Source organism: Haliotis cracherodii, unplaced genomic scaffold (genome assembly GCF_022045235.1).
Source record: "Haliotis cracherodii isolate W230 unplaced genomic scaffold, xgHalCrac1.p SCAF_20, whole genome shotgun sequence".
In the NCBI taxonomy this organism is placed as follows: domain Eukaryota; kingdom Metazoa; phylum Mollusca; class Gastropoda; order Lepetellida; family Haliotidae; genus Haliotis; species Haliotis cracherodii.
The window spans coordinates 18283018-18310881 of NW_027266276.1; the positions used below are offsets into that span (position 1 = coordinate 18283018).

The following is a 27864-nucleotide window of genomic DNA, read 5'->3' on the forward strand; positions in this document are numbered from 1 at the left end:
CTTTTGTTGCCATTGCCAATCCAATATCAAGAATCATCATAAGAATATCATAACCATTAAAATCTAGCTTGGGTGGTGTGGCTTTAGTAATCATTTTAGCTATACGGGCATAGCCAATGGCCAAGCCGCTGACCACCGATGAATGATACGTTGCGTTTACCAACATTTTCCTGCTGTAACTGGAGTAGTCATTATAACATTATATGAGGGCTTAGCTCTAATTGAACCTGTTGTTGTGTAATCGGGGGTGACGTTTTCTCTTCTTCGGTCTTATAAAACAACGGCTATACCCAGGAAACAATTCTACGTTGTGACAACGTTGACTTTTCGTTGCTACAACGTTGTGATGTAACGTTGTCACAACGTAAATCTGACTCCCAGATTGGTTGCTACAACGTTGTGCGTAAACCAAAATACAACCAAATCAAGACGTTGTCACAACATCCATTTTTTACATTGCTACAACGTTTATCCAAAACGTCGCGACAACGTAGGTATTGCATACATATGGCGACACTACAGATATTGCAGCACGTTGTTGCAATGTCCATTTAGATTAACGTCTTATTCCTCAATACCTCCCAGGCAGCCTGAAAAGTTTGTACCAATCTAGTTAAGACATCAGGTACCAATCTAGTTAAGACATCAGGTACCAAGCAATACATTCTGCAAACTGAATTCACTTAAACCCTATCCGTGAAACAGCAAGTCAATGAAATGCACTCTCCTTTTGGCAGAGTTTTAGATTACATGTACAATTTGGTTATATACATGTAATATTTATTTTCCCAAACAATTTTCAAGGCTATATGCAAATTGTTCACAAATGTTTCAACACAATTAAAATATATTTGATTTTCCCACGAATTTGCAAATTAAAAACCATCATACAATAAGCCCTGCACAAATTGAAACATTTATTAATTTTCTTGGCCTTACCCCATACATTCAGCATTGAGAGCAACACTATGACAAACAGAATAGTCTATGCATCTGATGTCCTAAGATCCATTTCCCAGCAACGAAATGACAATAGAATTCTGGTTGAGGTGACCTTTATTTATTTATTAAATGACAAGTCAGAACTTTGGCTGAGTGGCTGAGGAGCCTTTTCAGTCCTCAAATGAAAAGTCACAGGGATGATCTTCAACTGTATCCATAGTCTCTCCTTAAGCCTTGGTAACTGAATAAAAAATGACACAAATGTTATAAAATGGCAAGGCAAGGGACATATTTCTGACATAACAAAATAATGATTGCATTCCCCAAAATAATATTTTGATGTCTGATGTCAGTCTTTAAACAATTAAAAACTGCTGAAAGTGCGAAGAAGGCGCTGACAGTAATACCATGATGCTCTTGGATCATACATAGACAGAAAAGCTTTTAGCACTGAATCATTGGTGTAACTTTATACCCCTGCCCTTTTAGATTGTGGGTATAATTAAATAAGAATCATCTACATTTTAATTCTTGAAGATGTTTGTATATATTATTGCATTATACATACCTTTCTGTCAGAGATGTACTTTAAACAAATATGCTCCCACAATACTGTTTTCTCCACCTGAAAGAAAAACAGAAACCACAAAGTATCACATTTTTAAATAAACCAGTACTGTATAGATAAATCACATTTACTTAGAGTATGATGTAACTGGTGGTAGTATTGGCAAATAGTTTTATCAGTCAATAGATCAACTGTAGTTATTCAAAAGCAGTAACTTTACCTTTCTGCTGTACATCACAAACTAGTGATTCAAGTGAATATGTTGGCCAAGTTTCTAAAACCTTATTTGAAAAATATATACATAAATGAAAAATATATATTGCCAAATAAAATAAATAGTTCCCATATTTGAAGCATGAATGTTGAATATGAATTATGAATAGAAGTATTAACACTTTGGGGTATTTATCCCAATTAAAATTGTGACTATTTTTTTTAATACTAACATTAATGCCAGGATATGTATATAGAATCTATGTTTTAATATTTACAAAGATAGAAACATGGGAAAAATAACAAAATGCAATAGCTTATACAATACCAGATGAAGTTGAAACAGCTCTGTAAATAATTATTGAAATTTATTTGTTACTACGTTTATTAACATAATACAGTTCAATATCGTTAAATATAATTCTGTAGACCTAGTATGGTAGCCTACGTGGCAACATATGGAGATCGAAAACCGAACGAATAAGGTTGCTATCAATTCCATTGTGTTTTTCATTATGGCACATTGGCTACACCTATCTCACCTTAATAATCAACAAACGATTACCAACTCACTGACAATATATGGTGATATTTAACTTTTGACTATCGACAAGCTTATCATCTCCAATATGAAAATACCGCAAACACCCCATTATAGCGCAAGACGAGAGACTCGTTTTACTTTGCTCGTTTTCATTAGAAGGGAGTCGGACATAGATCTAGTTATCGGAAAATGATGAATTGATTCTTTTTTGGAAATAATAAAAATACACCATGATAAGAGCCTTGCTAAAATAAAATGTATAGACACCACCAACAACCTGATGGTCCACATTTATGCTACTTCAGTCAGTGCTAATTAGGCCTTTTCGGAAACAGCAAGTATGTTTCTATCTCTTCCCGAAAATACAATTTTTCATAACATCATTGAGCGCATTAAGACTAAGGCTATAACTAGTAGCCTACAGAGAGTCGATCTGAAAATACTTCCATTGTTTTGATTCCCTCTCTTCGCTGTATAAGAGAAATCTACTAAACCTTTCCCATGGCCTGAATGAGCCACATTGTTTCACAAAAATCAAAGTCCGAAGATTAGTACAAGTAAACTTTGAATGGTAATGATTTCCGAAATAACACGGAAGAAATGGCAGTAACTATCAGTGGTCAGTAGGCGATGCATAAGTTAGGCCTATTTACAGACCTACACGTTTTCGATCGAAACCCGAACATAATATGACGGCCACAAAACGCCGCCAGACTGAATTCTGGTCAAACATATACTTCTTGCCCTTGCTAATTACCCTTGGTATCAATAAAATAATAATATGGAAAAAAGTCTTGGGCCTCCTTCACCTCTATATACATTATGTTCTGTGTATCAATTATTAATATCAACACTGACGCTCAGTGAAAGTGACCGGCAAACTGCATTCTAAACCCTGCCACTGCTGAATAACACGATACATTTAAATCATTTGACGATCTGCATGTACAGAAACATATCAACAAGCGGAGGCTACTTCTGAAAAAATTAACTTACCTCATCCGAATTCACAGATCATCTGTCCAGTTCCAGGTTGCTGCACAATCTCTTGGTTGTAGACTTCTAATATGTCTAGAGTGAGCTTGAACTAAGATGGCTGGTGACAACAAATCTTCCACGACAATGTGACGTCATTCTGACTTTTTCTCTAAACTTTTCAGCAGTCGCTCTCACGCCCCCAAAAATGGGCGCAATTGTTTTTAACTGTAATATTGCTTGTGACAACATTTAGTAGACAGATAACATCGTTATAGATATATATGTTTAAAAAAAATAAAACTAAGAGATGGTAGATCTACAAGTGGTTTCCTAAACATCATTTGCAAAAAGTGTTGTAATGTCCAAAGCACAACGTTATCACAACGTTAATTTGCAACGTTGTTGTTACGTTGTGGAATAACGTTGTCATAGAGATACGCAATTACGTTCTGGAAATTTCAGTATTAAGAGATAAAAATTTAAATGCCGAATATATAGAAAGGTAATGCATTACTGCCTTGGTATTCTGACAAATTCATGTTGATTTTGATAAAGCAGTTCTATTCCTTTATGACTATCGAGAAGCAAACTCTATAACGTTTCACCGACGTTTCAGAAACGTAGCTACAAAACGTTGTGTGATGTCCAATGCACAACGTTTTCACAACGTGAATGTGCAACGTTGTTATAACGTTGTGAAATAACGTTGCACGTTGACGTTATAACAACGTTGTGACGACGTAATATCACGACGTTACCAATCCACAACCTTTCCACAACGTTGTGACAACGTCGTGTGTTAGCTGGGTAGAAACAACTCCTAGTGCATAGGGAGCCAAGTTTTAATCGGACGACTATGTTCAATATTTGAATAATTGTGGGCCTTTGCCGACTTCCTCGCTAACGCACCCTTTTTACCAGCTGCAACTTTTCTATGATTCTTAGTTACTCTGGCTTGTGATTTCGCAATCGCTGGTATTTCCTTATTCACTTGTGATTGTGCAACAGGGGTTATTTCCTTGTTCACTTGTAATTGTGTTTCTACAATCTGTGGTGTCACTTGAGTCTCCATTATCAGTAAGTGGGCACGTATGTTTAAATTGACAATACCTAGCTGTTATTAAAGCCGTGGTCACCGGCGCTAAGAACATTCCGTATCTATGATAAAACTCACAGCTTACGGTGCTTATAGCGTGTACGATGAATGGGTCTTTGTCTAGAGATTCGCATAAATACATGTGATATTCTGCCGGGATAGGGAGAAACGTACTAGCTACGATTGTGTATAGTTGTAACATAGGCGACCCTATTGTTTTAGTCATGGTAGCTCCCTGTCCACACTCGTAACACGTCTATAGTTTTGTAATTTCTTCATCGGTCATGTTAGCAACTTTTTCAGTGGTATAATTTTCTCCCAAGTATTGGGAACATTTTCCACCGGGTACCAAAGCTGCGAGTCTTTCTCTATGTTTATCTAACGATTTATCTGTTACTACTTCTGCATGTTGATCAGGTTCTTTGAGCATTTGTTCGTCGTATTCCATAATGTAATACCTAAGGAGATATTTAAGTTTAACATAATAAAATATGGCATATCCAATACAGCCTGAAATAATAAACTGTTGCGAAAGAATGAGGATTTCAAACTACATTATTACATAATAACTGCTAATGTTCAATTTATCGTATTTTTGCTATATATATTTGCTATAATTTTGCTATATTTGCTAAATTTTGCTATATTTTTGCTATAATTTTGCTATATTTTTCGCTATAATTTGCTAAGCTGTTGCTATATTTTGCTATATTTTGCTATACTTTTGCTATATTTTTGCTATAATTTGCTAAGCTATTGCTATATATTTGCTAAGCAACTGCATAAGCAGCTGTTTTTTTAATATGAGTTTACAGTGCTTCGTTTCCGCTAACAGATTACTGACTTTATCTCGTTCATCATTTTCGCGTAGACATTACTCAAATAAATCTCAGTCTTTGCAATGAAACAGGGCTACCCATTTGGTTTGCTCTCTGAGATCTTTCAGGACAGAGTCGTATTTTTGAGTAAGCACCCAAACGTTATGCTGAGTATGTCCTCCAGAGAATGCTAAATATGAAAGCATATCTTTCTTTTTGGTAAGTTCTTTACTCACACTGCAGACATCTATTGATTCTCCTTTTTATCAACTCTGTACACCCCGGGATCATTCATGACCCAATCTCTCGATAGGTATGTTTTATTAACGCTTATAGTCGGGCACAGAATAATAATATGGTCGAAAACGCCCCGATAATGACTTTGTAAAATATCTAGAATAAAAGCTGTTTTTCCACAACCAGTTTGCCCGCAGATGATGGTGCAGTGCGGTTCTTTAGTTTAAAGATTATTAACAGATCGCTTGCACGATTCATCCATTCTGTATATTAAGTTGCGCGTCCATAATCACGTACAAATATATGTTTAATTTACCAATTGTTTCCTGGTGCTTCGTTATCTGCATAGTAACACCCTCGCTATCATTTTCTATTCTCCACCCACTACCGTGTAGTTGGTCATCGTCTGTGCTTCGCATGTCGAGCCATAGCGCATACTTTGTGGTGAGGTATTCACCCATCGATACATCCCCGAGAGACAGATCTTTCACGACCGCGTTAACTTCTGGGCTTCGTTTTATAGAAGGGAGTTTTTTAATCTCATCCCACTGTTGATATGCTCGCATGCCTTGACTTTATAGTTGATTAGGCACACCCTCGATAGTCAATTCTACTTTTGTAATCTTGGGGTTGTAGAACTTCTTGGTATCTCTTGCAAATGCTTCAGAAGTGTCCTCGAACAACATTGAAATACCCTTCAAAGATCTAGAGGGGACGTTTAGATTGATATTCCACGTCGTATCTCTTTTGTTCCTGGCGATCTTTCAGTGTCGAAGCACGCGATCGTACAAAATGGCTAAACTTCTGGTTACAAATTTGTCTGGCTAATTCAGGATCTGTTATCATATCATACTCCAGTGAGATATTGTCAATAGAATAGCTAGCCGTTTCATCCCCATTGACTTTGATTACTCTGCTGTAGTCATTAAAAGTGAGTTCATATTCTAACCTATCGCCTAGGGATGCTTGATAGAGGGTACTGATTAAACCAGCTTTATGAATTTTAACGATGAACTTTTGCAATCAACCGTTAATGATTATTACAATGCCTTAAAAGAAAGCCCAATCGGTCGTGACTATTCAAAGTTTACGATAGATAGTAAAGGAATATTGCGACTGCGTGGCTCTCTGGATATTGATCTTATGAATTCTCATACTCGTAAGCGCCTAGCTTTTTCTACGATAGCCAGTAAACACTGTATCAACACTGTTCGTAATGAATTAGGTTTTGTAGACATCTCACGAGAAAAACTTTCTGTGAAGACAACTAAGGTTCTTCAGACTGTGCGTTCTGAACTCAGCACCACAGATAAAAATAATTTGGAAGAAAGATCGAACTTGGCCTCGGATGGACTCGGAGAAATTTTGGATACCAACTACGATAATTCCATGTTACAGGTACCATCCTCGGAGTTCAGTATTAGGGAATTACGAGGTCTTGACAAGGCAATGCAAACAATGCGGGGAGAACTCATCACTAATATAGACAAGCTATACGAACTCGACAAGCATATAGCTTATGAGAAAACAAAGCTTGAACAGGCAGGTGATGAATTCAGTAGACGCCGCGTTGCAGAAAGATTGCGTAACTTAGAAGACCAAAGATCGGCCCGACTTGAAGCGGCTTCCAGTAATAGAAAGGCTCTTCGTTCACAATTGCAAATCAGTCGAATTCGAGAAACTATCGATCAAGTCCTCGACAATGATACTACACTGGCTGATAAAATTAAAACATTGTTCAGAGAACAGGGGATAACCATTGCCAGTATTTTAACCGCATTGGGATTTATTATATCGACTTTGACTCTCGCATTAACCGGTGGCGGCGGAGGTACATGAGGTGATACACCGCCTAGTGATAAAAATGGTGTAAAAGAGTGGATAAAAAAAATTAGCACCAGAGGCACTTACTAAAATCGACTGATTAGTAATGTAAGTTGATTCCATATTTAAGTTATGATATAGTATCATTGTATATTTAATATGTATGTTACACTCCCGGGAGTGACAAAGGGTCAGTCTATTCAACTGCTTCATACTATCGATAACTCGGCTGGTCAACTTGAAGTCCCCCTATGCGATGTAACGTATTACCCACGGTGGACCAATATAAATGCTGCAAGAAATAATAATCAGATATGGATAAATGGAGACGTGCACACTATATCTGATGGGTATTACAGCGTATGCTCACTCAATGATGAATTTTTTAAGCCTTTTGGACATAGTCTCACACAAAATGAGTCAATTGGGATGCTGAGTTTAAAAGCTGGAGAAAAGCAAATAGATACACTTGGACTTAGTGGAGGAGGAGCATGTTTAATATCACCCAACCAAACATTGTATGGAGTTAAATACCCAATTTAGTTCCCTATAAAGAGTTGTGCATCCATCTTGATCAGATCAGTACAATGGATAATATTCAATGAGAAAGTCCTTCAACTCTGCTGAGAGCTATTTCAGTAAAAGATGAAAAATATAATAGCAGCAGAACGGAATCTTTCTCAACATTACAATATAAAAAATTAAAGCGGGGTATTATTTCGGATCTCAAAATTTCTGTATTAGATGTAAAACATCAACCTGTACATTTAGGATACTTGAGTGTAACACTCCATTATAAATAATAGTTGATTCATCGGGCCCTGGAACACTCAGACAATGTAATACAATTGCGCTTTCCGATCTTGGAGACACAGAAGGATTCGGTAAACCCGGTATGGATGGGGGAAGTTATACGCTTTACACTTACAAGATAATGTATACAAGCGAAAGAAGTTGCATTCACAGGTGATCTAGGAGATTTAAGCGATGTCGACGTTAGTAGACTCAATAAAAACACTTCGTACAATCTTACTCCCAACAATGATAATAAATTGACTATGGTCGATGAAAAAATCGAGTTGCTACTGAATATCGTCATTACCCCACCATATGTGATGATGGGTAAGGGACATCAATTAACTAAGATAATAAATAGTGGGATCGTACTCGGGGCTTATATCCCCTCAAAATGAAAAAGTGTGTTAGGCTCTCCCCTGCCAGAAAACCCAGGTCATATGTTATTAAGTCGTCCGGCAGTAAAAAATGTTAGTTTAAATTTGGTTACTGAATTCAATGATATAAAACAGAACTTGAGTGCTATACCTGATCTTTCTACGCTTATTATTGAAGTCTTGTTTGGAGATGTACTGGTTGATGACTTCGAAATATTACCAGGTCTATTGATTAAATGGCTTAAGAAACACCAACGTCAACGTTGCAGTATTATTTATATGGGAGCATCGCCCGTTGCAACCCTTGAGGGGGTCCAAATTATTAAAGGTGACAGCATTTCTCTAACTAAGATGTTTATGCCATATAATATACATTTAATAAGGTTGATGTATATGCAACAGACTGAGGGAGCCTGGACTTTTGACCTGTTTGACGTCATGTATTGACCCAAAGTCATCTGGCGGACCGTCTGCTTTGGTTCCAACAGAGGGTTAGATGGGCACGTGCAAGGTGGAGAAATGTACTGTTTACTGACGAGTCCCGTTTCCTACTCACACATGATGATGGGCGCGCACGTGTCTACAGACGTCGGAGTGAATGTTACGCCCCCAACTGTGTGCAGCAGGTTGTCCCATTTGGCGGCGGGAGTGTCATGGTATGGGCCGGAATTCATCACGATGGTAGGACGCCTCTCGTGCATGTGGCAGGTTCATTGACAGGTGTGCGTTACAGAGACTTGATCCTACAGCCTTACGTTCTTCCTCACGACAACGTTCATTGTGGACAGTTCCAGCAGGACAACGCTCGACCGCATATTGCACGTGTTTGTCAGGACTTCTTATAGCACAACAATATCAAGACATTACTTTGGCCAGCCCGGTCAGCAGATTTGTCCCCGATTGAGCATCTGTGGGACGAGTTGGATTGACGCGTTCGCAGAAGGAATCCACCGCCCCAAGCACTTCCGGCGCTTCTTAATGCACTTCAGCATGAATGACAGCACATCCAACAGCGTGTTATTGACAACTTGATTGCATCTATGGGTCGTCGGTGTCAAGCGGTGATTGATGCATGTGGTGGGCACAACAGATACTGACATTTTCTGTACCCCTGTGACATTAACTGTATCGTGTACGTGTGTATGTCTAGGTGACATGATTAATGTTTTGAACATTGTGTACATTGATCTTCAAACAGTGTTTCAATTATGGTTTCTGTGTCTTATTTTAAAACAATCACATTATATTACATTTTGAAAGTCAGTGTCAAGTTTCTTTTTTTGAAGAATATATAACTATATAACTATGAGTTTATATCCGGCGCCCGATGAAAAGATGGATACTGTTAATGGATTTTGATTACATCAAATAAGCAACATAAAACATCAAACAGAGAAGGAGAGGGAGTTGAGACTTGGATTGTATAAAAAGTATCGCAGAGCCGTGAATGCTCTCGACGGAGTTGACACCGCGCTTGTTACGGCTAGCATGGGACTCGGTGTAGCTGGTGTTGGTTTATTATCAACTATAATCGCCACGCCTATCGTACTTGGCATGGAAATAGCGGCTGGTCTCAGGACTGGCAGGATTAGCGATATAATTTATTTCTCGTAGGTTGCAAAAGAAAGCATTAAAACATGATAATATTCGGATACTTGCTGAAGCATAGTTGAACAGCATTGAGGACCATGGCTGATTGTAAGATATCTGAGGAGGAGTTTCTTTTAGTGCTGTCAGAACTCACCAAATACAACGCAATAAAGCAGGAGGTTGGATCAAATTCCAGTGGTATTAGTGAAGACGAGAAAAAAAATTTCATAGAACAGGGGAGACAACAAGCGCGTCAGTTATTCCGTGCCAAAACCAAAGAACTGGTTTGAGATTAAAAATTGATTACTTCATATCGTTGGATCACATTTAAACGAAAGCTTACATAATAATGGAGAATTACAAACCAACAAAGGAAGAACTCGAAAAAGCTATCGAAGCATTTATGCTCAGGGACAAAATTATCAAATGGAGAGAATTACCACAGGGTATATATAATATCAGTGATGTCAAACCAACCAAATACGGTCATCAGTTGTTTCTTTCCAATTACCAAGAAGAGTATATAGCCTGGTCTCCTAGTAAAATGAATGAAGAACTTAGTAAAAATGTTGAATATCACTTTGTTAAAAATAATGGTATATGTATGAGTAAAAATAATAGAGGATATTTTCATTACAATTTAGTTTAATGTCATGACAATCATTGAATCGCATCATCTTTTACGCATAAAAAAATCCCCCTGTAGTGGTGGTATAGGTATATAAATCTGACTCCAGTGGAAGTGGTCCAGAACCATCACCTATACTACTAGTTCGAATGATTCCGACAACGATGTATTTGTCACACAAAATAGTTTCACGAACATTTTTGAGGTGGACGTTAATTCAGATTTTGAAACTTTACTAAATTTGGATTCAAATGAACTTCCAAACTTTGATGTTGGTAAATGTGAGTTGATTGATCTCGAAGGGTTTTCCTCAGGTTCCGACACTGATCTGTACAAAGCAAGCCAAGCAATTGAATCTAACCTTCTAAATTTGCTACCTTGAATTGTAACACTCGCTCGCCATTAACTTCATCAGAAATACCTCAATCACGTGACGCTTCTGAACAAAGCGTAGATTCAAGTTCAGCAAGGTTTGGCAAGCCAACATCTGATATTGACATTAAGAAGTTGTGTGATTCAGCATACTCATCGAATACTGAAAACAAGAGAATGTGGGCAGTTCGCTTGTATCAAGGGTGGGTGAAGGAACGGCGTAAGTGGGGCAGAACAGAGGACATGGTATTGAACCCTGACATTGTCACTGGCTCAGGAGGAAAGGGGGTTAAATAAAACATTGATGTATTTTATAATTGAGGTTAGAAATCAGAAGGGCGGGGAATATCGCGGAAATACTCTTTATGAAATTGACTCATCCCTACAATATTACATCAGAAGAAACGGCACTCAACTGATTTTTTTCGAATCACCGATGTCTCAAGGATTAAGGTCCGTGCAAGATGCGAGAATGAAATCTTTGGCAAGACAGGGAATCGGGATAGAGAAAAGGTAGGCTGAAGTTGTCAGTGTGGACCAGGAAGACATGTTGTGGGAGAAGGGGATGCTGGGGGAGGGTACCCCCAACAGCTATTACATACAATTGTGTATTCTATTGGCCTCAATTGTGATGAGCACAGATATCTTAGAACGGGTCCGAATTCACAGTTCGAAATAATAGTAGGTGCTGATTGGTTGATATGTCTAAAATACATGGAAGATGTGTCCAAAACAAACAGAGGTGGCTTAAAACATCGTCAGTGTGAACGAAAATGCGTCAAAGTGGGCCAGAACTTGGAACGTCCAGAGTGGTGCCTTGTTTGGCTTTATGAAAAGTACATGTCACTCAGGTAAGTTATCAATGAATTTGACAGTAAAATTTAATGGTAAGGATATCAGTGAAGTACCTTTTAAGAGTTTATTGGCAAGTTGATTTAACTGTCTTGGAATTTTCAACTCAAGTGTTCATAACACGTCACCTGTTATTATGACTTCATTACAATTTAGTGACGCAATTTCCGGGATAGAATTTTTATAGGTCCTCGGTATACACTGGCTGTCCTAAAAGGCGACATAATAGGAGTGGGGGAGGTGGTCATGTAATGTGTTCTGATTGTTGGCGAGCCTTCGTAGATCGTTGCTCATGCCGTCAGCCACTGGCTGTCTGGTCCAGAACTGCTCTATCTTTGTTTCCAGTTTACATTTATTAATAGGCCGCCACGATATAACTGAAATATTGCTGAAAGTGGCATGACCAACCAATTATATTTGATCCCAATGGTGTACACGTGATTTAACTATACTGAACAACAAAAGTTCCTGTGACATTGAATAAGATTTAATGCAAAGTTATGTCTTTTACCAAATCTGAAACAATTTCGGTTTGCAACAGATAAAAAAAACTCCTGTAAGTGTCCAAATGGTTGAAGTTTCCATACTGACCTCAGAAAATGCGTGATTTCATAAACAACATGAACATGCCAAAATGTCAATTTACAAATCAATAACGTGTCTGTCCAACTCTGGTTGCGATGCAAGCAACACATCTTCGTCTCATGGAATGGACCAGGCGTCGCACAAAATCCTGTAGGATATTTGTCCATATCTGCGGGAGCATGTTTCGAAGTTCCTGGAGTGTCTGTGGAACACGATTGTGCTCGATTGGTAAGAGATCAGGGGAGCGAGCCGGCCAGGGGATGACATTCACCTTGTTTTGTTGAAGAGATTCCTGAACAGGTCGAGCAATATGAGGTCATGTTGAAAGGTAATGCCCGGGCCATGACGACGCAAAAACGGTAGATCTCGTCGCGGTAGCGCTGTCCACTCTATCAAACGGGTCCTCTGTCTTGCTGTAATCCCACCCCATACCCTAACGCTGCCGCCCCCGAACCGATCTTCTTCCATGACACAATGCTTGACGTAACGTTCACATCGACGTCGGTACACTTGAATCCGTCCACCGCCGTGGGTGAGGTGAAAACGAGACTCGTCAGTGAATAGAACTTGTCCCCACTGCATGGCCGTCCAGTGAAGACGCTCTCTGCACCACTGTAGACGTGCTTGGTGGTGGTTTTAAAATGGGACGTCTGGCGGGTCTTCTGGCGACAATCTCTGCACATCCGAGGCGGCGACGTACGGTTTGTGAAGAAATTCGTCGAAGGCCAGGGATGCTTCTTGCAGTCACTGTCGCTGGCTGCAATCGATTTCGTAGGTGTGTTGCTCGAATCCAGTTGTCTTAGCGATTATTGGTTACGTGTGGCCTGCCACACCGAGGATGGTCTCTGACTCCATTCGTTTGTTGCCAACGTTGCCATAAACACCAAATGGTGTTTCTATGGACGTTTAATTGTCTTGCAACATCACGTTGACTCAAGCATACCAATGGCTTGCAGACGCTCATTTTCGGACAGGCGTGGCATTTCGTAATATTGAATAATTGCGTAATTTTGTTGTTTTTCTGAGTGGTTGTTGTCAGCACGATGCTAAACAATGCATATGGAATCCCGTTAACGCACATGTTTTTATACCCATTCTTGGGTAGTGAAATGCATGGGGCTTGCATAAAAGTCAATTTTTACATGGAATGCATGCTTTTCTGTAGCAGTTTGTGACTTGATTCCATACATGTACTACAATATTGAAAACCAATCTTTACTTGTTTGAAAAATACACCAAAATATTGGTGTCAAAGGAACTTTTGTTGTTGAGTATAATTTGAAGCAATACATATTTTAGCGTCGATGGTAAACATGAACAATATTTAATTATGATATCATACTACATTGGGCGTCATTTAGTTAACAAAATGAAGTTCACACCCCTGTGCGCGGGGCATTGTCATTACTCACTTGAACTCGATGTTTAGATATTGAAAACACATGTGTTTATATTAATTTTGTTTTTTTATGTTATGTTCAGACCTAAAGACGGAATATGCACCGCATTTTACCTTAGGCCCTTGGAATTTGTGAGAGACAATACATGGTGTGCTGACATTACGATTGGATTGCACCCTTTAAGAGGCACTTTCGGACGACTGTGTAAAGTGGCAGGTTTTAGTGGTTTTTATTCCAACCACTCCCTGAGGGCCACCACTGCAACACGTCTGTATAACTCTGGCCTAGACGAACGGCTTATCGCTGAGAGGACAGGGCACAGGTCTGTGGCAATACGAAGCTACAAGGTATGACAAGGAGAGTACACAGATTAGGCTCAAAGCGTGCTCCAAACCAGCGAAATCCACCCAGAGCTCGTCCAATTATTGCTAAATTCATATACCGCCGCGAGAGGGATGCTGTCAAACGCTCTGGGTACAAGTTAAAAAAACAAGCCGTACGGTATTGTTGAGCAGTTCCCAGAAGAGATTAGTACCTATCGTCGAGAGGTCCTAACACCTTTGTTCCGTTCTGCAAGGAGTCCAGGTACACGCGCGTCCATGGTTGTTGATGGAAAATTACAAAACCCGTCGGTGCTTCCCCCCTATCGTGCTCCTCCAAATACAAACCGGATGTTTACACGTGGTAACCTGGCAACTAGGCCGAAAGTGTAGGGATGGCAAGGCCGAAATGACTTGTGCCAGGACGCAGCGAGCTCACACCATGTGACACTTGAACCACCCAGAACTCTAGATAAACTGGTATGTTATGAACATGTTTCATCTAATGTCTTTAGCCATCATATTCCGTTTAAAAACAACCAGGGTGAACTCGACAGTAAAGACTCAATTGCTATAAAATCGACGAGTCGTGCACTTGAACTACCACGTGGCTCACGGGGTTTACATGATGGAGAGTCTAGTCCAGCTTGTGCACGAACTCGCCCTCTTAGCGAAAGTTGCTCAGTGGAAAATGACAATTCAGAATTATTTGTTTATAAATTTGGACAAATTAGTGTTATCAACATAAATGTGTGCGGTCTGAGAAAACGACTTAATTATCCAGAGTTTTTGGATCTTGTAAATATTTTTTTAACTTTGTTGCTCTTCAAGAAACCAAAACAGATACACTCGATGATATTGAAATTGATGGTTTTACACTGTTTTTGAAGCACAGGGGCCTGGGTGACAGGCGTTCGGGAGGTATAGGCCTTGCAGTTAAACATTGTTTCTCTAAATATGTCACTTTATTAGATTTTGAATCGGATTACATACTATGTTTTAAACTATCTAGGTGAGTTTTCAATAGCAATGATGAGCTTTTAATTGGTATTGTGTACCTTCCACCTGAAGGTTCTAAGTACGCCACTACAGACATGTTTGATCAGTTAGAGTGAGTGAGTGAGTGAGTGAGTGAGTACGGTTTTACGCCGCTTTTAGCAATATTCCAGCAATATCACGGCGGGGGACACCAGAAATGGGCTTCACACATTGTACCCATGTCGGGAATCGAACCCGGGTCTTCGGCGTGACGAGCGAACACTTTAACCACTAGGCTACCCGACCGCCCCTGATCAGTTAGAACAAGCACTATTATACATGTATATGTACTCTCACACTGAAACTCATCCTTACAGGAGATTTTAATGCTCGTACTGGAACACTGTGTGAATATGCCTGTTTAGATAAACATTTGTTAGAGGAATTAGATATTGATACTGAAGAAATGTCAGATGTCCAGAATCTGTTCTAGATGAACTCGGACTTCCACGTCATCGACACTCGAACGATAGTAGCAAAATTAATAATTATGGTCACAAACTGATTGATATCTGTAAAAAAATTAAATGTTTATTTGCAATGGAAGAATGGACAAAGACGCAAAATCCGGAAAGGTTACCTGTAAGGATACAAGTACTGTTGACTATGTCATATGTTCCAACAGGTGCCTGTCATATTTTAAGAGATTTGAAATTGTTGATTTTTCTCCACTATACTCAGATGTACATTGTCCTATAGCTTTTTCGTTATCAAGTATGAATAGCAGAATGTATGGTAATGTACCTAAATCATCTACCAGTAAACCTGTAACAATATTTACAAAACCCAAAAGATATGACTCATCAAAAACAAACCAATACAGGAACAATATTGATGTTATGCAGATACAAGATGTAAGCACATTATTAAATGAAGTGGTTGATGACACTACGAAGGTAAATGAATTAATAAATAATGCAACTGTTATCTTCTCTGATATTCTCACAAATGCAGCGATAAATACATTTGGCATACGTTCTTCCACCTCATATAATTATACTGGCAATGATAAGAAACATAAAGTTAACAAACCTTGGTTCGGAAAAGAATGTACTCTGAAACGTAGACACTACCATAAAGCTAGGAGAAAATATCAAAGACATAGGAATCAAGAAAACCATATCTACTTTAGTCATGCAGCTAAGGAGTATAAGACATGTATGAACAAATACATGAAAAGATATAAATGTAAATTAGCCGTTGAAATTAGAGACTGGCAGAAGAAGAACCCAAGGGACTATTGGAAACTACTGCGTAAACGAAAGCGTGCGCATAATGACTCATCCTTGGTGTTAATGAACTATATGAATACTTTAAGAATATAAACGCACAAGAGTATGATGATACAGTTCCTGAAGATATTGATAATACACATGTACCCCTAGATTGCTCAGTTCTTAATGTTGCCATAACACAACAAGAAATTAGTGAATCAGTATCACAACTGAAAAGAAATAAAGCATCAGGTGAAGACTTTGTAGAAAACGAATATATAGTTGACTCAATATATTTATTTCTCCCATTTTTAGGGAAACTTTTTAATGTCGTACTTGACACAGGTGAAGTTCCCGACTCATGGTTAATTGGGGTCATAAAACCTATCTATAAAGGTAAAGGTGACTCGTGTGATCCTAGTTCGTATAGACCCATTACTATTTTGAGCTGTCTGGGAAAACTTTTTACATGTATACTTAACTGTAGATTATCCAGATTCTTAAACATTAACTCTTTATTATCCCCTTGCCAAGCCGGTTTTCGTAAAGGTTACTCAACAGTTGATAACATGTTTGTTCTTAATTCAGTTATAGAATTCCTAAAACACAACAAACAGAAATTGTACTGTGCATTCATTGACTTTTCCAAAGCTTTTGACAACGTTTGGAGAGTTGGTCTTTGGTAAAAAATGTTAACTTATGGTATCCAAGGGAAATTCTTTACATTAGTACAAAATATGTATTCCAATATTAAATCCTGTATCGAGTTTTTTTTTGTATCTGCGTTTTTCACAAGTTTTTCGAGGGTCCGACAGGGAGAAAACCTTTCTCCGATATTGTTTTCTATCTTTATAAATGATTTAGAATCCTGGCTAAAAACATTTGATTGTAATGGTGTTGATATATCCAGCAAACATGATTTGAATTTAGTTTGTCTACAACTACTAGTTCTGTTATATGCAGACGATACAGTGCTATTTGCTACTTCAGCGTCAGCGCTGCAGAGGTCCCTGGATTATTTTCACGTATATTGTCAGAAATGGAAACTAACTGTAAATAGTGATAAAACTAAAATTGTTATTTTTGGAAGTGGTAAGTGTAGAGTAAACAACCTATCATTTTACTCTGGCAAAGAAGAAATTGAAATAGTTCATAATTATAAATATCTAGGTTTTAACTTTCACAAAAATAGAAAATTGACATTTGGTATAAGTGTTCTAGCCACACAAGCTAAGAAATGTACGTTTTTGTTATTGAAAATGGCAAGAAACAATGATTTGCAGCTAGACTGCGTATTTAAAGCATTCGATTTAATGATTTTACCCATTATGTTATATGGCTCTGAATTTTGGGGACATGTTAAAATAGATATACTTGAAAATATACATACCAAGTTTTTTTTAAAATTAGCCTCTGGTCTCAGAATGTCCACACCGAATTATTTCTTATATGGTGAATTTGGAAGATTTCCTATCAGCATCCATGTTTCTAAGAGAATTATTAGTTATTGGTATAAACTCAACACGCCCCTGTCTCACCTCAAGTTATCCTCGGTACTGTACAATTTCATGTCTTTAGATAGTGTGTAAAATAATCATTCTTATTCTTGGCTTAAGTTTGTTGAAAATACCCTTAACTCATGTGGGCTAAGTAATGTTTATATGTTCCCAGGTAATTTTAACAGAACATGGCTGCTTAATAAAGTAGAAACTACACTAAAAGATCACTTCTACCAAGTGTGGAGGAATGCAATAGAATTAAGTCCCAAGGGACAATATTATAAACACATTAAGACCCTACCATCACTTGATTCCTTTATCTTACTGCCCAAATATATTTACTACCCAATATTAAAATTTAGAACATCCAATCATTGTTTACCTATTGAGACAGGGCGTTGGTATAATACTCCAAGGGAATTTAGAACTTGTAAATTGTGTGACTCTCCGACAATTGCAGACGAGTTTCATTATATATTACGTTGTCCTGCTTTTGATGAAAATAGAAAAAGATTTATTTCATCAAAACTAACCAAATTTTCAAATATGGCATCTTATAGACGGTTGTTTACATCATCAGATTTCACTGTTTTAAGAAACCTAGCAAAGTTTATAAATGTTATCTTCTCTGTAATATCAAAACTTAGATGATAGACATGCTTATTATATCTACCACTGTTTACAATATATTGTTTTAGTCCGCCGCCATTTTGACTGCTTGTACATAATGATTGACATGTAAAATGTACTCTAATACCACCATGCGTGGTTCTGTGGAGAATAAAGTGAAGTGAAGTTGATACTTTTGCGCTGGTTTGTATTATATGCCTGTCTGTAAAATACTACTAATATTATTCATACGCCATCAAGTTATCGAACAGAAAGCTCAGTTGTGTGGGGGTCACTTTGAAAAAGAACAAATTCTCGTATATGTGTGATATCTAAATCATGAAAATGAAAAATCTAGTGTTTAGTTTAAGTATTTTCATTAATGCATTAATTTATCATTTAATCGTACAGGACATCTGCGGAGATGGAAGCCCGCGTTGACAACATCATTCATAGGAAATCCAGCAAACCTGCATCCCCAACCTGTTATATTTTGCTGAAATTAGTGAAGATTATAGGACACATTTCCTGTATCTTCTCCCGAGAATGTATCACAAAATAATTTTGCAAAAATCATGCTGCACTATGGGAGGGTTACCGCTCCTTTTAACTATGGGTGGGGGACCTTTCAAGGAAAACTATAGAACGATTAAGTACCCATACTCAAACTATTGGAAAGTTAGCAAAATGACTGCATCTACCCAACTGTCATTAAAGTTCACGTAACTTTATTTTAAATTTTGATAATATGTTTTGTATAAAATAAATGACCTTTTTAAAATATGAATTTATATCTGAGTTTTTTACTGGCTGTATCCTCAATGGTGGTTGACATAGCGTAAAATTATTGTCCCCCTAAATGGATATCGTCCATGTCATTCAAAGAATATTTCTGCCTACTACTCCTTTAAACGTACATGTAGAATATTTGCAATTAATTTTAATTGTGGCTAACATTGGGTAAAATCGCCAGCTACTGAAGGGATGATGTAAATCCTGCTGGGGTCAACGCAGGTAGCAAAGGTACTGTAAGTCCCCATGGTCCCCAGTATGGTGGTCTACCTTCAGTGGCTGGCGATCTATAGCCCGCTTTTATCTTGTATTGTTCTGTATAATGAAATGTTTTTATGGTTGCATGCTAGTTTTAAATAATAATCTGTGATATTCTAGTTATTTTACTGTTCTTTGTTGACAGGATTTTATTGTTTAAATGTATTTCGTTTGTTTTATGTTTGGTAGTCACGATATGGCTGAAATACTGCCGATATGACTTTAAATTTTAACTCACTCACACACTACTAGCAGGGCATCCCACAAGAACCACGCACACCTCGACATTGTTCATTGTTGAGATGGGCCTTGACAAATATACAGACACTGGTAAACCATGTTTATTTTCATATAAACAAGTATCATTAGAACACATTCATTTACATGAATACAAGCATAGTGGAAACCATTTTAATTACAGGTTTATTTACATACATAAAAGCTGAAGAAAAAGAGGAATAAAAATTGAAAATGAAATGGACAAATACAGGTTGAATAAGGCTAGAGGATGAGCAACAAACTCGGCGGGGGAGAGAGTGATTAGATACGGCGAAACACGTGCACGTGTGTACTTGAGAGCCGGTGCACGAATGGCCAACTAGCTGGAACAAAAGAGAGATGACGAATTTAGGGCCCTTTTCCCAGTTGTGGAACCATGTCAATAGCTTCTTCACATCTAACAAACACCACGGAGCAGGCCTCTGCATCTATAGTTGTTTATAGATTTGCATTTGGGATAAGATAAATGGTAAATTAGACGGAAATGATCGGCATGCTGACCCGAATGTTGAACATGGCATGGCACCAGGACTATTGGAGATACTTGCAGGTTGTCTAAGGGGATGTCCGTAAAGGGTCCCGGCATCCTTCCATGGTCAACTTCCTTTTGAAGCTTTTGTTTGACGTAGCTTGCAGTGTCTTGCTGATTGCAAGTCTTGAGCAAGGCAGCTCATCGAATTCAAGCTTGAAACACAAAAGTGAAACCTAACAACTCTATAATTGGTGTAACACGGGGGAATGGGCCACTGAATTTACCATTCTTATCGGTTGGGCTTGTTTGGGGACTGTTGGACCCCATTCCCACGAAAGCAGGTCCTAATGTATTAAGACTTTCTGCCACATCACATTTGTGAAGGTACTTGCAGTTGTACCTGCCACAACAAGATTTATTAAAGTCCCCCAGCCTACCTCACTAGTGATGTTTCCCTGAAGCTGAAGTCGAGCTTGTCACGGTCAGGCGCTTGGGTTGCTGCTTAATTGGTTGATGACAGTTACAGTAACTGAGGGATTTTTTTCCAGTTGCTGTTTTACCTGGTTATGCCCCCTTTTCACTACGACCACGAATATCCCGAATCACCCCGAATGGGAAACTTTCGAAATTCGTGACGATTCGGCAAATAATGTAAACTTTCGTGGATAATCGGGTTGAAAAATATGAAGAATTCCAGGAATTGGTTAAGAAACATGTACGAATTACAAGATTCATGTACGGATCATGCACGAATTGTAAAAATCACCTACGACTAAGTTACGAATATGCCGAATGTTGATCTTACATAATTCTTACATTATTCCTTGTTGACTCGGGACATTCGTAGCTGTTTCGGGATGTTTTCGGGTTGAGGACAAGAAATTTTGGGAGCCGCGAATCGTTAAGAATAGCCAAGAATGCAAAAGAATTGATTACGAATGGATTACGATACAGCCATGAAATTGCAATTCGGGGACCCTTACACCACGACAGTTTTTGACAAACAAAAACTTTCTCGCCGATTCGACGAACTCCCGCGAACTGTACGAATGTTTGGGAATCAAATAAGATTCATTTAAGAGCTTCAAGAAATGACTGAGATTTATCTACGAACATGAAAAATTTCCTTTTCGGGGTGATTCGGTATATTCGTGGTCGTAGTGAAACAGGGGCATATTACCCGAGTTAGTAGCCTGTGCATTAAGAAGCTGTGTGGATGCCACCTTCGTTTTATTCATGTTATCATAAAACTCACCATCGGCTGCAGCATCTATACATCTGTACTATATGTACACGCCCGGTTGTCCTTGACTCCTCTCACGAGTTTGTGTTTGATGGCTGCTCTTCTCTTGGGAGGCATCGCGGAATGTCGGGTTGATGTAGACGGTAATCAACAAGTGGTAAATGTGCGTGGGGTAAATTTCAGGAGTTGAGCGAAATAGATCCGATACAATGAGCGATGACATTGTTGGGTATTTAAAGCATAAATCGGAAAACGATATCGTTTGTGAATAAAGCCAAACGAACAAAGCGAAGGCAAACAGAAACGCGAATAATGTGTGTACTTGAAGAGAGCCGGTGCGCGAATGGCCGACTAGAGACGATGGAACAAAGAAAGATCGTCTCTTCTAGCCCATAGCGCGAGCACAAGTGCCCCGTGCATGGAGCAGGGGCCGACTCGGGACGATTTAGTTACATTCAGGTGTCATTCAGTTACAGCAGTAATTAGCCTATGGTTTGGATACTGCGCAATGAAGCCATTTAGTAAGGATAAGGATAAGATTTATTCCATACTGAAATAAGTCTGTTTTCGGGAGTGGATACAGATCCGTTTAACAGGTCATATTCTAATTAACATAGCATGATAAATGAACATTGATAGATTTTTTAGAGTATCTTTATCAGTTGTTGACATGATCGTTGTAAATATTTGTAGAGTGGGTTGTACAAAACCAGGCAGATCAATATATTTTCTTCTAAGGGGGTCGTATTTTGGACAAACTAACAGAAAATGAAACTCATCTTAAATCACATTTAAATCACATTGCTCACATATTCTCAATTGTCTGTTCGTGAACTACTAAATGCAAATAACCAGTGTCTTGAGCGTAGAAAGTACAGCTCACACTCTTCAGAGACAGACAGAACAGTGATGGCATTTGATTGCAACGCCATGGTAACCGCTGAGGTCTCGTCATTGCAGCAATTGCTCCTAGGAGATCTCCTTTGATTTCCTTTGACTCATCCAAGCTTTATCTCACATGGAAACTGGTTTCGGACGACAATTGTAAAGGTAACTGTAACAAAATGTCGCTTAGTACCTTTATCGGTGTATGATTAAAAGTAGTGAAATGTGTTGTTTTTATTCGCACAACAAAATTGCGGATAACACTTAACACTGTCTGTTAGTCAAATACATCATATATTTAAAATGAATAATACACCCTGTGATTGGTAATGCTGTATTCTACATTTTGTGCGTACATGTATCGTCAGCGCTAGACCCAGTGCCTCGCGACCCCAGTTCTACCACAACATTTACTTTTCAGAACTTATATAAAACTCGGCAACCAGGGTGTTAAAGGAGTACACAAGTTGAAAGCAATATGTAAATCTTCAGTGATACAGGAGCTGGAACATCTGTACATGTGGTCAAACTCAATTGTTACAAAATATTATTGGGGCACGGATGGCCCAGTCGTCTAAGGCGCCGCATTTCGCTGTGCAGAGTTGCATCACTTGGACACGCCAGAAACCTATGATTGTGGGTTCGAATCCCGCTTCGCCCCGATTATGTTTCAGCACCATACCCGTGCTCTTGGGTTTCACCGAAGTGGTAAACGTCTCAGGCCTGCATCCGACATGAAGCTGACATGCTGTGACATAACTGGAATACTGCTAAAAGCGGCGATAAACCCAACTCACTCTTTCGCTCAAAATACTATGTTGACGTTTTTCCATAGAAAATACATTTAACACACCATCGACAAAGGAATCGTGTAAACTACTTACATTGCACAGAAACATTGACGTTGCAGTTTGACTCGTTCAAAACGCTTCCGACGGTGTTCGAAGCAGTCAGGGTATATATACCCGCATCGCGACGTGTGATGCCCGAGATGTTCAACGACGGGTTCTCAGACTTGTTGCCTCCTGTGTACCGGTCCCCTGTCCTATTGACATGGATGTTGTTGAGTTTCCAATCGACCACGGTTGGTGACTTGACTGCGTCGATTGCGGCGTTGATTATGATTGAAGAATATTCCGTGATCCATAAGGTGGTGTTTGAGAGAATAATGCACTCGGGGCGATCTGTAAGACAAAATAAGATTATTTCTTTCAATGTATGGATGATTGCGTATCCCTTAACATGAACGAGTAGGTTAGTAAGTACAGTTCAGAAGTAAGTTCAGTGATCGTATGGCAGCTTATAGTGTTAACCACTTTGACGAAACCAAAGTTCACGGTGCATGGTATTTAAAAACCCAAGAGTCATATTCAGTAGGTAACAGAGAAAGAGTTACAGGAATGACCAAAAGGAAGGAAGTTTAACGCAGAATTAATAACAGAATTCAGCTGTCTGGTACGTGAGGTTAGTGAGGAAGGAAACATTTACCACTTTGGTTAACTCAATGGGGATGTGTTCTGATATACCAAATATCATAGTGAATAAGCATGGTTTTAGACCGTTTTTTGCAATATTCCAGCAATATCACGGCGAGGGACACCAAACCAAATTCCATAGTCGGAGCGAAATTAGAACCAAAAACAAGTGAATACCAGAATCTAAGTTAAACGAATCTGGAAGGCAAGTCGTGCACCTATGAATCTGGGACACGGTTCAAACTTTGACCGTACTATTTTGAATATGAATTTTGAACAGTTATCAGGTTGTAAAATCCGGAAAAAGTCAAAAACAGATATCACCTGCAACATTTCCAAACCTAGTTTCATCCTCAGGAGTCAGGAACATAAAGTGCAAACAAATCTTGGTTAGCCGACATTTTTGAAAAAAATAAAATTCAGGTTTGTGTAAATCCCAGGACCTCACTCACTCGGCTTTGTTACACGCCCCAGAGGATATCACACGTTAAATACCAACAAACCTTTAGTAAACAGTGTTTAATACCATGCGGACGGGTCTGTGTTTGACAACAACTGGTCATTCGAATGGGCATCGGTAGCAATGAGGAAAATTCTCGATTGTCTCTCGCTATACACTACAAAACATCATAGATGCATAGACACACTACGCGTATATCCCAGAACCGTATTATTGACATATTTAACGTGAATATATCCATTCTGTAAGCATTTGCAGTTACCTGTGATCTATCTCAGGTCTTACAATCAAATACGTTTTAAATCGAATTTGACAGTGAGTATGATTTTACGGCGCTTTTAGCAATATTCCGACAGAATAACGAAGGGGACAACAGCCTGAGTGTACGGACTCTCAAAATGCACTGTAGTAGTGCAAGCATCGTGGCATAAAACGATTCAAAGCGTCACCAATAAACAAAATGTGATGTCGAAAGATCATCACAACATTTATCGCGTCTACGTTCGACCTTGAACACCGTGTTGTAAATGAGAGTACTGCTCCTTGGACAAAGTGGATAGTCGTTAGAAATATCATCCTCATGTGAACCGATGCGATCTCGTGATATGAATCTTTCGAACTCCGAACGGAACAATGGTGTAGCTGATGATAATTACAAGCAATTTCAGATACATCACATGCTTACTTGTAATAAATCACAAAGCCAACAAGCCCTCACATTCACTGAACCGGGTTTGAAGCTAGAGACTGCACATGTTTCTAACTTGGTGATGTTTGTGTTTATATTTTCTCAAAATCTATCTCGGAGAAAGCTGCGCACGTTATTGACAGGATGCATCTTGAGAGAACAGTCAATGGCCTAATTATCAGTCTAATTTCAACGTTGGATTTTCAAAATGTGTGATTGAGTGAGTGAGTTGGTCCCGCTGTGTTCGAGACAACGGGTCCGACTTTATGTAACCCGTCCGATCGTTCCAGCATCAGTTTATAACATATATAGTGTTCATGATCAATCTGGCTACAGAAATACTTACATAGGACGCGGACGAAGACCTGACAGTTATCTGTAACTCCACCCACGATATTTGTTACTTGTATGGAGTAAAACCCAGTGCCATTTCGTCTGATGTCGCTTATGGTAAGGGATGGGACCGTGACGTTACCGCCACTGTAGTGAGAGTTGTTTCTGGAGATGGCGGTGCCGTTCAGATTCCAGTCCACAAACGTTGGACGAGGTAACGACATTACTGTGACGTTGATTGTAATGCTGCTACCTTCATTGATCTCATATGGAGTTGGATGTAGTAGCTTACAGCTTGGTCGGTCTGACAATGTAATGTAATATCAAAGATTAAACATAAAATTCAATCTAAGCACGTAAGGAGGGTTTTTTTCCTGACGAGAAAAGATTAATTAGGATTGACATTTTAGTATGACTAGCTGCTTTCCATTCCGAAGTTGTTCTACCCTTTGAAAAAATCTTACATTTTGATGAAACACTCTGGCAATAACGTGAATTGCTTGAACTGTGATTTATCATCCAAAACTGGCTCCAAACAGGAGATATCGCGTAGGTGAGATCAAGCGATATCTACATTGTAGATATTGTAGCAATGACATTGCATCACAATGTTTTGCAGACGATTGTGACGTCATTGGTTACCATGACATCACAATTAAATGACATCACTATTGGATCTGCTACTGAAGCTGTTAGCAGTACTTTTAACACTTAAGAAACTGCTTATTACTCTCTACATACTGAAAAAGGAAGATGGATGTTGGATGATAAATAAAATCGCACCCTCGTGTCTTTTGACATCAAATACATCAACACTTGTTGTTAAAAGTGGTAAAACTCCTCGGCAAGCCACAGAGTCTTTCCACTTTTATCAACTCGTGTGAGATTCTCTATGTAATTAACTTCTAAATTTATATCAATTGATATGAAGGTTGTACCTGTTATCATCGATTACACTAAACATTTCTTACCATCCTGAAGATTTGGGAACACTGAAGTGAAGGCACTATAAGTTGTGAATTGTAAGTTCACAAAGACACACGGAAATATGCAAAATTATATGTTTAACTATGAAATACAGGTCGTAGCACATAGAGGCACATTGTCATTAAACACTGAACAATTGAAAACTATCTGGAACTTACACTGGACTATAAGGTTGGTGTGACAATCGTGAACAAATTGTTTGGTGACGTTGTTGGTGACATTGACGCTGTAGTTCCCGGTGTCCTTACGGTTAGCCTTGATGAGCGTTAAGGACGGAATGTTGACGTTACCTTGGGCAAAACGTGTGTCATTTCTGTCGATAAGGTTATTCCCCTTGAACCAGTCGACACGTGACTGTTTCGGATAAGATGTAACATTAATTGCAAAGACATAAAGGTCCATCTCATTGATTGTTGCAGTTGGGTTGAAGCAGTCTAGATCAGGACCGTCTGTAAAACAAGAGTTTGTTGCAGTTATAGCTCAAAATATACACCTAGAAATTAATTAAGCATCCCCCTGACAAAATAAAGAACAGTGATATAACTGTTAATAAAAATCCAATTGTCATGACACTCGTTCAGAGAATGGCTGTAACCATGGCACGCAGAAGGCTGACGGAGGCATTCCATTGGCAATTGATTGGCATGGATGACAGAGATAGGTCGTATAGAGACATTGGACGTCAACTTGGATATTACCATTGTGTCATCAGCGGACTTGTGACAAGACACGGGCAGACACGTGAAGTAAAGGACTGTCTACGACCAGGGCCACCCCGAAAGACAACTGTATGGGAAGGCAGGTCTCTAGCAATTTTTGTGAGGCGACAATCATTTGATATGAGTAAAGCTCTAAGAAATGCCAACTCGATCGCATCTGTCCACCAGAACTGTGCAAACCCGGCTAAATCATTTGGGTTGAATTGACGAAGGGACACCAGTTATCACTTGCTAACTGCTCACCATCAGAGACTTCGATTTGCTTAGTGTATGGCTCGACGTCATTGGAATCTGAGGACGTGGCGACGGATTGGTCTGATAAAGGCAGATTCTTCTTGCAAGTCACATATGGGCGAATGCGGATTTGAAGACACAGAAACACTGCGTATACCCTCAGGAACAGTGTACCAACAGTCCCTTATGGTGGGGTCTCGTTACCACAGCAGTAATCGTTACATCCAGGACATCCTCAATCCTGTTGTTGTGCCACATGCTGACAATCATGCGCTTGCCACTCGAGCTGTGTTTATTGACGACAATGTTAGCCCCCTATCGACGTACATGCTGTGACTGGATTTCTATTGACATTTTGCCTTGGCTCGCTATGCATCCAGATGTCGGCTGCAGGCAATGGATCCACCAGAATAGAATGTGGCAGCTTTAGAGTCTGCATTGCATCTGGAGTGGCAGCAGTTACCTCTTGATCATATCAGAAGACTCACTGGATGAATGAGGAGAAGGGTAGAATCTGTCATCCAGGCACATGGCGGTTAC

General features: G+C 39.0%; 1 protein-coding gene across 1 annotated transcript in view; it reads right to left on the reverse strand.

The window, feature by feature from the left end:
• Positions 1 to 27864, reverse strand: part of LOC139470055 (titin-like) — a 181032-nt gene that overhangs the window by 80871 nt on the left and 72297 nt on the right. The window contains exons 7-9 of the mRNA XM_071252343.1: positions 26530 to 26820; positions 25398 to 25688; positions 23313 to 23612 (exon numbers count right to left, since the gene is read on the reverse strand). Of these exons, the coding sequence (XP_071108444.1) occupies positions 23313 to 23612; positions 25398 to 25688; positions 26530 to 26820 (882 nt within the window). The remainder of the gene's footprint in view (positions 1 to 23312; positions 23613 to 25397; positions 25689 to 26529; positions 26821 to 27864) is intronic.